Raw genomic sequence first — 13,384 nt, 5'->3', positions numbered from 1 at the left:
TGCAGCGCAGTGGAAATGTTATACAAATAAGTCTTTATTAATGCCACAAAAAGTACTTTAATTATATTTACGCAGATCAGAAAACGGGGTCACCTGTACTTTTCTTGAGATTCACAGCCGTGGGTCTGTTTCCATAAACTGGGCTTTTTAGTCTGAATATCCAGCCCCGGCCTTGTTCATATTACAGCCACTTCTTTCGGCAATTGTAGACTTCTTTCTTGTACCCGTCGGGTTTGCCTCCCCCTGTCCCCAGCCCTCCCCTCCCACGAGCCCCCTTCCTGCTAGCCTTCTCCCTATCATGGTAGGCGATCATAGCAGCTTCAGCGGGGACCGTCCCGGACTCTCTCCCAGCTCCAAGACTGGGTTAAGTTGCAAAATGGTCCTACAAGCCATGGGGAAGGTCTTGAGGTAAGCCGTTTTGTCTGCGGAAAGGCTTTTCTGTCCGACTGAACTAGCGATCTGTTAGGCAATGGTGTTCGTGGGGCATGCTTGATTGAGATGTAAGAGGCAAATGTATGAATGAGGCAATTCTCAGAGCATTGAATCGATCTTATTGCAAAAAACTGTGAGCTAGAGGTGCTTTTGGCAATTAATGGAGTTCTAAAGACATGTTTTTAAAGAGGAATACTATGTCATATTTACCTCCGTAACTGGCCATGTTGGTCTGTTGGGGATATTAATGGACCCAGTGTGGCGGGACGTTCATGAATGTGCTGGGTCGATGGGGCGATATTATGCATGTAAATGATGGCCATAAGATCCATAGATGTGAACACTCAGGGAGTTTGGAATTAACTCTTTCTCCCAGCCTCGCAGATGAAAACATGAATGTGTGTGTGTGCGCGCGCGTGTGTGTGTCTGTGTGAGCGTGCCTGGGCGTGTTTGTGCATCTGTGTATGTGTACATGCCTGTGTGTGGTTGCCTTTGTATGTGAATGCATGTCTGTGTGTGTGCGCGTGCCTGTGTGTGCGCATCTGTGTATGTGCGCCTGTGTGTATGTTTGTGCATCTGTGTGGGTGCGGGCCTGGGCGCGTGTGCGCATCTCTGTGTGTGTGCATCTCTGTGTGTGTGCGCGCGTGCCTGGGCGTGTGTGCGCAACTGTGTATGTGTGTTTGTCTCTGTGTGTGTGTTAGCCTGTGTATGTAAAAGCATTTGTGCGTGAGTGTGTGTGCCTGTGGGTGTGTGTGTGCGTGTCCAGGGCAATGCAATCCTTCACTTCTTTCAAGATTAACATAAAAATGAATGTTCTGTTTGTACCACATGTGCCGTTGTCAGAATGAAATGACTGCGGATGTGGCCAGGCCTCGCCTCCACATGGGGTTCTGATTAGGTCTTTCCCGCCAGCCTGACGTGTTTTTACAGTTAGGCGGAGCTCAGCTTCTTGCCGGGCCTGGGCTCGGCAGCGTTGAATATGTGCGGTGTTATGTAGGAGTCTCCCCATATCCTGTAAAATGAGTAAAGCGGGGTGCAGTAGTGTTGGGGTGCAGAGAGAGTGGAGGACGAATAGAAGAACTTTGAGTTAGAAGTTTTAGGTAATTCACAGATATATTCACATACATTTTCCCTTCTCTCCCCCTCCGACCTCCGATTCCCTGCCCCCTAGCTGTGCTTGCTCACCTGGCTGTGCTTGCTCCCCTGCCCCCTGGCTGTGCTTGCTCCCCTGGCTGTGCTTGCTCCCCTGGCTGTGCTTGCTCCCCTGGCTGTGCTTGCTCCCCTGCCCCCTGGCTGTGCTTGCTCCCCTGCCCCCTGGCTGTGCTTGCTCCCCTGCCCCCTGGCTGTGCTTGCTCCCCTGCCCCCTGGCTGTGCTTGCTCCCCTGCCCCCTGGCTGTTCTTGCTCCCCTGCCCCCTGGCTGTGCTTGCTTCCCTGGCTGTGCTTGCTTCCCTGCCCCCTCGCTGTGCTTGCTCTCCTGTGTGTATATGTGGCTCTGTGTGTGTGTGTGGCTCTGTGTGTGTGGGGGCCTCTGTGGGTGTGTGGGGGGGCTCTGTGGGTGTGTGGGGGGGCTCTGTGGGTGTGTGTGTGGGGCTCTGTGTGTGTGTGTGTGGGGCTCTGTGGGTGGGTGTGTGGGGGGCTCTGTGAGTGTGTGTGTGGGGGGCTCTGTGAGTGTGTGTGTGGGGGGCTCTGTGAGTGTGTGTGTGGGGGGCTCTGTGAGTGTGTGTGTGGGGGGCTCTGGGAGTGTGTGTGTGGGGGGCTCTGGGTGTGTGTGTGTGGGGCTCTGGGTGTGTGTGTGTGGGGCTCTGGGTGTGTGTGTGTGTGTGGGGCTCTGGGTGTGTGTGTGTGGGGCTCTGTGGGTGTGTGTGTGGGGGGGGCTCTGTGGGTGTGTGTGTGGGGGGCTCTGTGGGTGTGTGTGTGGGGGGCTCTGTGGGTGTGTGTGTGGGGGCTCTGTGGGTGTGTGTGGGGGGCTCTGTGGGTGTGTGTGTGGGAGGCTCTGTGGGTGTGTGTGGGGCTCTGTGGATGGCTCTGTGTGTGTGGGTGGCTTTGTATGTGGGGCTCTGTGTCGGTGTAAATGCAATAGGTCATGCATTTGCGAGCGATTGACCGATTAGCATTGTAAATGACAATGAAATTTATTTAAGATTAAAAAAAAAGTCATGAGCAATGCCAATAGCTCTACCTTTAATAATGCAGAGACCATTGCATTGTAAATGCTTGTTTATTTTCCTCGTAGTCTTTTCGCCATGCCCTTTCTGTGATTTATTTGTTCTTTTTTTATGTAATGTAAGGCCCCTCAAAGTCACCGGCCCTTGTTTTTAACTGATCCTCCGGGACAGAGGAATAATAGGGTGAGCCATAAATAAAATGGCCTCTCCGCCCTGATCAAAATGTAAAAAACAAATCTGGCCTCTTCCACCCTCCCGTACCCTCCTCTGTGCCCTCTCTTCCTCCTCGCCCTACGCTCTGCTCTCTGGAGCAATCAGGTCACTTTGTTTATCACTGTTCCTACGTCATAACAGTGAATAACCAGATTTGGAATACACTGCGTGATTCTAGCCCTGGCATCCATGCTTAACAAAGACGTGAAGCGACTCATCATTAAAAACATAAAACTGCACCAATTCACCAGGGAGTGGGCTCTTGTTTTTAAAGTTTATTTTAAACTGACAGTGCACTTCGGTTTGTGAACTCTGTGAAAAGAGCGCCGGGCTGCTGTGCTGTTTGTCATCAGATACGTCATGTGACCCGCCTGACATATGTGCAATATTAATAGAGTATTCACCAGCCCAGTGACTGTCCCGAGGGCACGGGAGACACAAAGTGCGCCTTCTGCAAACTCTGTTGATAAACGCGCTGCTACAGGAACTCTTAGAGCCCAGTAGAGTCAGATTCCAGAAGTGAAAAATCCATGCAGCACCACATATTACAGGGAGGGAAACGTGGCCTGTCTACATGGAACGACCTGGCAAACCCAACAAAGCACAAACCACGGGTGATTCACAAGCCACACACACCGCAGGTGCAGTGCCAACCACACACATCACAGATGAGTTGTCAATAAACAACCCTCAAACAATCTACAATGGTATAGCGAATAGAACTGGCTTGCATTTCCAATTACAGGCCACACTTATTGGCTTTAGAAAAACTGCTGAAAGCAATACATTTTTATTTGAGCACCAGCGGTCCAGCAGCACTAGCAGGATTGCTGCTGAGCGCACTGCAGCTCATCAAGAGCCCATGGTCTGAATGTGGTTGCAAGGGACGCCAACCATTAGATCAACAACTCTTTAGCATCCATAGAAACTCCTTTGTTTTGCTTGAAAGTGAAGCAATGCGTCTTGCAGTAAAAAATAGCACAGGGGGTTGCATTTTGTATACGTTAGATGTATGAGATAAAGAACTGAATGTGACAAAAGGTGTGATGACTGAATGTACTTTTAGGCGCTGATTTTTAAGTTGTATGGAATAGAGTGGGGTATATACCACACATGGCATGTTGGTGTGACGTATTTACCAGATATGGTACAGCTAACTTTTCAACACTGAAACGAAGCACAGTACACAGAAGCAGAAGGCAGCACACCAAACTCTACGTGCCCGATTCACCAAAGTAAAGTGAGACGAAAGTGTAACTTTACGACTTCGGTATTCAGAAAGGGCATTTACTACTCGTAAATGCCCTTTGTGAACACCGAAAGCCGTAAAGTTCAACAGGTCTTTAAAAGACCATTTGCATGTTAAGGTGGCCTTTGTATTTCACCTCTTCTGAGGCCCCTGCAGCTTTACTCTGGCCATAGCTAGGATCGCCCGGCTGGCAGCCCCCACAGAGCAGCAGAGTCTCTCGCGCTGCTGCAGACACTTTAAAAAAAAAAAAAAAACGTAAAACGCAGGTATGATGTCTCGGGGGTCCGCGGGCCGCCAGGGAAGGCTTGCCGGGCCGCCCCAAGCCCGCGGGCCGTACTATGAGTACCCCTGCCTTAGACTAACTAAAACATTGCACCATCCGTTTCTTGGTCCTTTAATGGAAAGGACATAGCAGCATGGAAAAATACAAAAATGTTAATCAAATTAATGTGCATGCAGTACAAAAACCATGGAAGCAGCGGGAAGCAACCTTTACAATGCATCGTTTACAATGCATGCGTTTACAATGCAAGTTGTTACAACGATGCATTGTTGCATCGCATGCCATTACAACGCTTGTGATCCGGTTTTTCGTGCCTCTGTTCCCTAGGGCGTTACTGGGCAGAGAGCTCTGTGTGTGTGTGTGGCTCTGTGTGTGTGTGGCTCTGTGTGTGTGTGGCTCTGTGTGTGTGTGGCTCTGTGTGTGTGTGGCTCTGTGTGTGTGTGTGGCTCTGTGTGTGTGTGTGGCTCTGTGTGTGTGTGTGGCTCTGTGTGTGTGTGGCTCTGTGTGTGTGTGTGTGGCTCTGTGTGTGTGTGTGTGTGGCTCTGTGTGTGTGTGTGTGTGGCTCTGTGTGTGTGTGTGGCTCTGTGTGTGTGGCTCTGTCTGTGTGTGTGTGTGTGTCTCTGTCTGTGTGTGGCTCTGTCTGTGTGTGGCTCTGTCTGTGTGTGGCTCTGTCTGTGTGTGGCTCTGTCTGTGTGTGTGGCTCTGTCTGAGTGTGTGGCTCTGTCTGAGTGTGTGGCTCTGTCTGTGTGTGTGGCTCTGTGTGTGTGTGTGTGGCTCTGTGTGTGTGTGTGTGGCTCTGTGTGTGTGTGTGGCTCTGTGTGTGTGGCTCTGTGTGTGTGGCTCTGTGTGTGTGGCTCTGTGTGTGTGTGTGTGGCTCTGTGTCCGCTAATACTCTCTAATGATCAACTATTGCCATTGTAAATGACAATACCATTTATTTGTTTTTAAAAAAAAAATGCCATTTGCAATGCCAATAGCTCTAACTTTAATAAAGCCGAGACCATTGCATTGTAAATGCTTGTTTAATCCTGACGAGAACAAGTTATTAAAGGTTTCCCTTTTGTTCTCGCTAATTAGTTTTAAGATCACCCCTTCACAATTTATTCTTAGTTGCGCTGCTCCCTCACCCGACCGACCTTTGTCATTCATCTATTGGATTTAGTACATCATCGGCAGAGTTGGAATACAAAAACATCCCTGAGCTCCTTCCTCTTAGTGAGGGAGTTGTAGCCCTTGGTGGGACTAGGAATTTTCACCGAGAGGAGAAACACAAATAATGAAGCATGCCATCTATGGTGGGTGAGGAATTTACTACTGAAAGGGATCATCCCACAAGCTCTCCTGTGTGATTTTGCACGTAACTTTACATGCTTGTTGAATTACTTTTTGACCCACGGATTTGTTTGTTAGAAATGTGGTTAGAAGTATCCATTAAAAAAAAACATGTCACTTATCTTTAGTAATTCTTTTCTGGTGGACACTCTTTAGCTGAAGAATACTCACTGCCCTCCCACCTCCCCATTGTGTGGAGGGCCTCTTTTTAACGTCTAACAAGGTCCCAATTTAGCATTCAGAACAGTGGTGGTTCACTTTCTTTGTCTGAGGATGCAAAACAAACAAGAACCCTATTTTAATACGCAGGGTTTAGTGCTTACAAGTAAGGGTGGGCGAAGTAGCGCTACGCGAAGCTACGCAAAGTGCACTTCGCACTACGCGAACTTCACGTAGCACTACGCGAGCTGCGTAGTAGCATGTTCGCACTGTGCAAGATGCGTTTTCAATGATGGCACAGTGCGGACAAGCATCCGGCACTGTGCAAGCATTGAAAACGGCATCTTGCACAGTGCGAGCTGTAGTTTTCTGCTGCTCGAGTAGATTATTACTCGAGCGGCAGCTTTCTCAACGCGAACAGGTAGTTTCTCATTGAGAGCGGTCCCGAGCATGCGCAACCTTTCAAAAATGAGAAACCTGACCTCCTCGCGTTGAGAATCTCGCCGGGATGTCATTTTGCTTGCTCGCGGTCGCGAACATGACGTTCAGGACCGCGAACAAGCAAAAAATGACCGCTGCACTACGCTACGCTACACTATGCATGTTCGCACTGTGCTACGTGCAGCTCGCGTAGTGCGAAGTTGCGAAAACTTCGCAAACTCCGCGAGCGTAGCGTAGTGCTTCGCCCAGGGTTACTTACAAGCAGCTCTGCTGTGTCACTTTAAGGGTGGCGCAGAGCTGCACAGTGCCACCTAGTGGCACGCAGCAGCACTGCTGAAGTAAGGCTTGCCCCAGGTCCAGACTGGTGCCTGCTTAGTGTTCAACTGTGAGAAACCACTGGTTAGTGTCCACTAGAAAGAACATTACTGAACACAGGTCACTTGTTCGTCAATGATCAGGGCACATAGCAGAGAGGTATTGACTGATGTGACGATGAATAAAGCAATCCGGTACCAGTGAAATCCTCAAGGGCATATCCTACTGGCAAATCTTATACGTTCTAAGTCTAAATGGTCTTAAAATAATGAAATGTGGAAATAACAAGTGACATGGCATGCTCTTTAAAATCTCCTTGTGATATCGCAGGAACAGATAGTACTTTACCTTTGACCTGGGTGATTTAGTCGTAAATCACACCACACATAATTTTGATTTGATTGAAATCACAATAAGTGTATAAATATCATTTCCACACTACGTTTTTAACCAATGAATCACATCAGTACCCCTCAGAAACAGATAAAAGACAGACCCAGCACTCATAAGTGGATGTAAGGGGGTTGCAGTTGAAAACCCTAGGGACACCAAGTCATTCCACTGCCATCATTTTTTTTCTACTATATAATGAATGGCTACCAACATTGACATTGCCGCATACACCAAAGTGTATAATATCTCCTCTGGAGACCTGGAATCCAATTGTAGATATTGCAGTGAAGCCATTGGTCTTTTAAAAATGTTATACGTCAGTAGTTTTTTGAGGAGGTTATGGATTTGTTTTATAAAATGTGAGTGGAAAAGAATGGCTAATGTCCAGTGACCGACTTTGTGTATAAAATAGGGAGTGACTGGAATAGCTGCAATAGCAAAGAAGCAGTAAAGTCGGTAAAGTGATGTACCTTTTTCGGATCCTTTAAAACCCACAGTGAAAATGGCCGTTGAAGATTCAGGGACCCATTATAAGATCCAAAGTTCTCAAGATTCTTATCTTTGAAAATTGCAATGCAGATTTTCTTTAGATAAATGTGGAAGACTGTCTGGTTACCCATTAGCTTAGAAGAGATATGATTAGGTTTCCTGGAGTTCACTTATTGTTTTGTTACATCAGGAGGAATCTTGTCTGAGCGATTTTAGAAGAAGTAGGTCACAGAGTACTGTCCTGTAGGATAGCGTGGTCTGACTTTAAAAGCTGTGCATTGTTCAATTGTGCTTCTGCCAAGAAATGCCCTCTTCTCGATCACCCTGTGATGGATCCTTGTGTTCTGGCTAAACTACAGCCATCTTCAGACTTTGTCTCTGCAGCTTAAAGTTTACGCCTGGCTATTAGCACTTTAAGGGGAATGTATTTATGTCATTATTTGCTCAAAATAGAGAGTTACCCCAGTTAGGCCAAAAGGGACTGGGTAATTACAACTTAGGGAAACAACATTTCTTTTCTGTACCGTAATAATGACCATAAGTAGTATACACTGTACCAGGTCCACACAACCAAATGATGAGAATCTGACAATTATAATATATCGAAATACATTTATTTCATAGAATACACATTAGTTAATAACAATTTTATTTTTAAAGTCTATTAAAAAGAGTCCTATACAGAAACTTTTTTTTTAAACTTCTCTTTAAAAACTTTACAATTTCCCTGTTGCAGAGTCCATTTCATAAATATAGTGTATACTACTTATGGTCATTATTACGGTACAGAAGGGACATTTTGTTGTCCTAGGTTTAAGTCATTCTTTTCCCTGCCCTGCTCCCATTTTCCCTAACAGGTGTCTTCAGTGGGATAATGTTATTAAAACCTACTCCAATGTCTGCCAAAGCAGAGTCTTTTGGAGGGAAAGTTATGCGGAGAGGACCCAGAGACTAGAGTTAACCACCCACGAAGAATACACTTGTGCGCCATCTTGTAAGTGAATGTGTTGCTGCAGGAGTCCTAGGGGACGGAAGCAGATGCCTCGTTTTCCATCCATAAAGTGCATGTGCACTGCGGCTGTGCTCCGGCTCTGCCTCAATAAGGCGTGGAGGGACAGGGGCACCTCGGTCCAGCACATTAGTGGAAGGGCGCATAGGCTTGAGTCCCTGTGGCTTGCGGGCGAGCTAGGCAACCACTGCGCGCTCAGTGTGTGGGTGATGCCAGGTGTGCCTAGTATGCCTTTCCTTCCAGTGTTGTTGGAGCCAGGGTATTTTCAGATAAACATTTAAAAGGCAGCAAAGATATGTATAAAACATTGTTACTAACATGTTTTTCTTTCCAAGTCAAAGAACTGATCTTCTTGACGCTAATTAGGGTGTGCCTGACTGCTAATGGCCTACATCAGTACATTATTAAAAAAGACCACGCTACCAACTTGTTCTAGACAAAGCATTTGAAACCTGACAAAAAACAAATGATTACCGTAATTTACGGTTGTGTACCATTGATTATTGTTAGTATTTGGGGGAAATGGAAGTACAGCCGTTCTACTTAAATTTACAACCAAGAGGCATCCGTATTTTCTCTAAGCAACACTTTTAATATTTTCTGCACATTTCACAAACTACAACAGATGTTTAATACTTTTGCCCAGAATGAAGTGTTGGAGATGAGGCTCTGGAAGGCCATTAAATGGGGTTACATTGGGTGCGGGCCCAGTCACCCAGGTTGAAACAAACATATTTTATCACTATCCTACCGGATTAAGAGCAACAACCCATGTTGATGTGATCATGTAAATAACATTTCCAATGGGATCGGTTGCCAGATGTTGAACTTTACTTTTTGGGATGTTTTAGAATATTTACTCTACATAAGTCATACATGTGGGAGTTACAGGAGTGCATTTGTATTTAAAGTATTTATATTTGTACAATGTTTTGATAGTTGTATATACTGCCAAATGCTTTCATTAACACCCATTCTTTCCTTTTTTATCTATTTACCACAGATTGTTCAAATTCCATTTTGCGGTGAGATAGAGTGTGAAGATTGGATTAAGAAAACTACTGCCAGGTAAAAATGTCTTTAAATGTGTGGTATGCCTCTACTGCTATGCAACCTGTTATTGGTTTGCCAGTCTGCCACCCCGTTAACATGTTAGTTCACATGTGCTCTTACTTCAAGGACCACGTCATGACCACTATTATCTTTATCCTTGAATTTTTCTGTTATTTTTTTTAACCGCCCATGCTCTAGAATCATTGTTTTTTTTATTTTCATTTATAGCACTTTCTTAATCCTAATGAGACCCACTCTTCTGACATAGACCTTAAATCAAGAAGTAAGGTCTACATTGGTTCGCTCTATATTGCCATTGAATTTGGTTCCAACTTAACATGCAGGAAATAGTTTTAGCACAGAAAATGTTTTTGCGTGAGAATACGCTCACCATCGTACTAATGTTAGATTTTTCACACAAGCCTAATTTTAGAGTGTTTTCCCATGCTACCTGATTTTGCTTACAACTTTGCAAACTTCACAGGAACAGTTAAAAAATGAATGAAACATGAAGTAAAAATCTTCTTGAAGGTGTGAAGAAGAATCCTCCACAACGCTGTAAACTCCCTAGATATAGCATTGCCTTTTATTGTAAGGCACACTTTGGAAAACAATTCACCACTGTTCTCAGCCTGTCTAATCCAGCATCCTTTACTCTCCTCAACAAAGTCTTAGTCTCCGTGTATGGACAAGCAACATCTAGGTATTGCTAGCCCCGCTCATGACCTTTTTATAAGTAACAGCTAAAAAGGTGTACTGTTCCTATAGCGAAAGAAAGGGAAATGGAGGTGGTTGCTCTTTGTCGGAACGGGGAGAACTGACCAACCGGATTGAGGGATCCAATTGATCAGAAGCAATGGCCCTCATCACCGGGCAGCTCCTCGTTGGGCCGGCTCTGCAATGCCCAACAGACCTATCAAGAGGCCTCTTTCTCGAAGATCTTTAAAGTTGGTTGCCATGATGAGTGTATGTGATGGTGCTGAGAGTATAGGGTGGTGAAGTGTGTGTTAAAAATGTCTAAGAGGTACCTAATCAAATTTAATATGTTGGTCCCCTTGGCATGAGTAAAAGAAAAGTGGCTGTTCTAGGGCTAATGATCCTTGACAGCGCATAAAATGTGAGTTGGGGGTCAACATATTTCTTGCCTCATGTGGCCAACAGGATCTTAGGCAGTTTGTCAGGACCAGAGAAAGTGACACCTACCCTACACTTGATTGGACTTCAATGTTAGTGTTGTGTACCCAATCACCAGAGGAAATAATGTGAGTGATGTGTCTACTATACCTAATGTGGGACAGGACACTGGAAATACGACCTGTAAAAAGAAGACCGGTATCACCACTGAGGACCTGGAATGATACCTCATTGTTGTACATATATGCATGCTTACAAGCATGCTGTAGGCATCTTTGCCAGTGCTGGTAAATGCTCATTTAAAATTAGACAAGTAAGTGGGCACAAGTGTAAACATATAAGATAAACATCAATCCACGTCAGAGGTGTGATACCTCACTCACCTGCTTTCCCAAATGCAAGATATAGGGGAGAGGGGAGGAAAGAGAAATGGGACGGGGTGGTTTAACCTATTAGGGGGAGGTTTGAGCCCCTTAGGTTTGGGCTAAGGACCACAGAAAAATAACTGCTAAAAGAAATTGCCAAATAGATAGTGCCACAATAGAAGGGTTAAAGAGTACACTTCATCACCCAAAAAGAAAGGTACTCGTGGTCCAACACAGAGAAATCCCTTAGACCTACTCACCTCTGCCAACCCGTAGGTAACGAGGTAGTGGGCGAGGGGATATATAAAATGGTACCTAAATGGTATCAGGTGCACCGTGAATAGTCAGAGTGCCATCGCTGCTACAGCGAGCAGAAAATTAGGGTGCCATGTTGGGGGATAAGGGATCGAAAGATCAAGGTATTGGGGCTGCCATCTTCAACTGAGAAGTCGCAGCTGAAAATAGACTGCACAAATAATTACTATGATGCCCCGATCTGCAAATATAACGGGCGAAGGAAACTGGGTGAAGGAAGCATGGGAAAGTAGTGTGACCCCTCTGTACCCCTGTATGTGTTGAGTCTATCTTGACATCCTTGGTCACCTTATTGAGGTGGCAAACCCTGCTTTCACAGACGCTCATCATCAGAGCAACCAACTTTAAAGATCTCCGGCAAAGAGCCCCCTCGAGGGGCCCGCTATGCATTGCAGCACTGGCCCAACAAGGAGCTGCCCGATGATCAAGCATGGCACCCCTTGGAGTGTGTGAAGACTATTGCTTTTGAACAGTCGGATCCCTCGATCCGGTTGGTAAGCACTCCCCTTTCTGACCAACAGCTACTCCCTCCCCCTTTCTTTAGCTTTAGGAACAGCACACCTTTTTGGTTACTACAAAGTCTTAGGAGCATGTGTGCTGGACCTAACAGTCAGCTCCTAGTCCCTCTCTAATTTGTTTCTTTTAATCAGTAACTGCATAGCATTAAGGGACATTACAACTCCTTTCCCCAGTAGGAAGTAGATGTAGGTGTACAGCTACATGCAAACAAATTAAACGCCCAACTTTGGGCCTGTTTTAGAGCTTGGCCAACGGGTTACTCCCCTCCACCGACATATGAATCACATAGGTTTTAATGGGATTTATATTTCGGCAGACAGGATATCTGTCACCATTGTGACGGAGTAACCGGTCTGCCAAGATCTAAATCATCAGGAAAATTTGCCCATGTTGACACAAGAAACATTGTGAGGTCTTATGAGTCTTTTCCCATCACATCTTGAGATCTAAATAACACAAATCGGCTCCAGTTTTTGTAAAGCAGATAAATACAATATCACAGCTCCACGTAAAATTATTAATAAAATACTATCAATTTTTTGTCAAAAAGAATACAGCATGTTGACTTTGCGCTGACTTTTCTTTTTTTTTCTTCAGAGACCAAGACCTTGAACCTGGAGCTCCATCAATGGGGGCAAAAAGTCTCTGCATTCCATTCAAACCCCTTCGTGAGCTGCAACCTGAGGCCAAGTGTCTCTGCAACAAGAACCCTGCGAAGTTCTACACCCTGTTTGGCCGCAGCTACTAATGCCCTTACCTGAACTCTGAATCTGTAGGCTATTTTTTTTAAATAATACAGAAACCATGACAAATGTTAGCAGTTTAGTGGACAACACCCTTTACAAGATAAACTCCTTGAAGAAATAGATTGGACGTTTGGAGGTACCCTTAACTTGCAAAACATTTTCTGTAATCACCCAGACAATAAAATCTATATTGTGGATTTACATCGTTTATTTTTCAGCATTTATTTTCTTATCTCTTTATTGCTTTTTGTTTGACAAAATAGTAATTCAGCTGCTATTGATGCAAAACTTGTGAGGATCAGATTTTTTCCTGGATCATAATCTTAGCAAAAACCTTCAGACGTATTCTGGCTACTCCACGGATATGGTGTGATTAACCTCACACCTTGCTGCTTCGTTGTTTAAAAAGCTGGAAGAAACTTGCAGTGCATCCGTAAGTCTCTCAGATTCATCCTTTTCACATTGGTTGCCTCTACACACACTCCTGTTCCACCTCATGTTGATCAGGACCTAGTTCACTCATTCTGGACCAGTGCACACAGGTGCTTTTGTGCATGCTTTCAAATGCCTAATATCCTCAGCAGAATTCCTGCTGTCACAGGTGCCCATTAATTCACTGCAATTTTGGAAAACAGTACTGCATTTCATGCTCTGGCCCTTTTATATACCTCATATTCTGGAATTCACATTGCCTCATAACGCGGTCTGTTTGTGGTGTGCGGTCCATGCATTTCTAGTTTTTCCATCACACTCTGGTTCTGAACGGTCCTG

General features: G+C 45.3%; 1 protein-coding gene across 4 annotated transcripts in view; it reads left to right on the top strand.

Moving 5' to 3' along the window:
* Positions 1-12,814, top strand: part of EPRS1 (glutamyl-prolyl-tRNA synthetase 1) — a 961,840-nt gene extending 949,026 nt beyond the window's left edge. For all 4 annotated transcript variants that reach the window (XM_078649796.1, XM_078649798.1, XM_078649799.1 and 1 more), the window contains 2 exons: positions 9,485-9,549; positions 12,465-12,814. In XM_078649796.1, coding sequence (XP_078505922.1) covers positions 9,485-9,549; positions 12,465-12,615 — 216 coding nt within the window. In that variant the 3' untranslated portion in view covers positions 12,616-12,814. The remainder of the gene's footprint in view (positions 1-9,484; positions 9,550-12,464) is intronic.
* The last annotated feature ends 570 nt before the right edge of the window (positions 12,815-13,384 follow it).

This window comes from Lissotriton helveticus, chromosome 6 (assembly GCF_964261635.1).
Source record: "Lissotriton helveticus chromosome 6, aLisHel1.1, whole genome shotgun sequence".
NCBI lineage: Eukaryota > Metazoa > Chordata > Amphibia > Caudata > Salamandridae > Lissotriton > Lissotriton helveticus.
The sequence above is the reverse complement of the archived record's forward strand: the minus strand, read 5'-3'. Positions and strand labels throughout refer to the sequence as shown.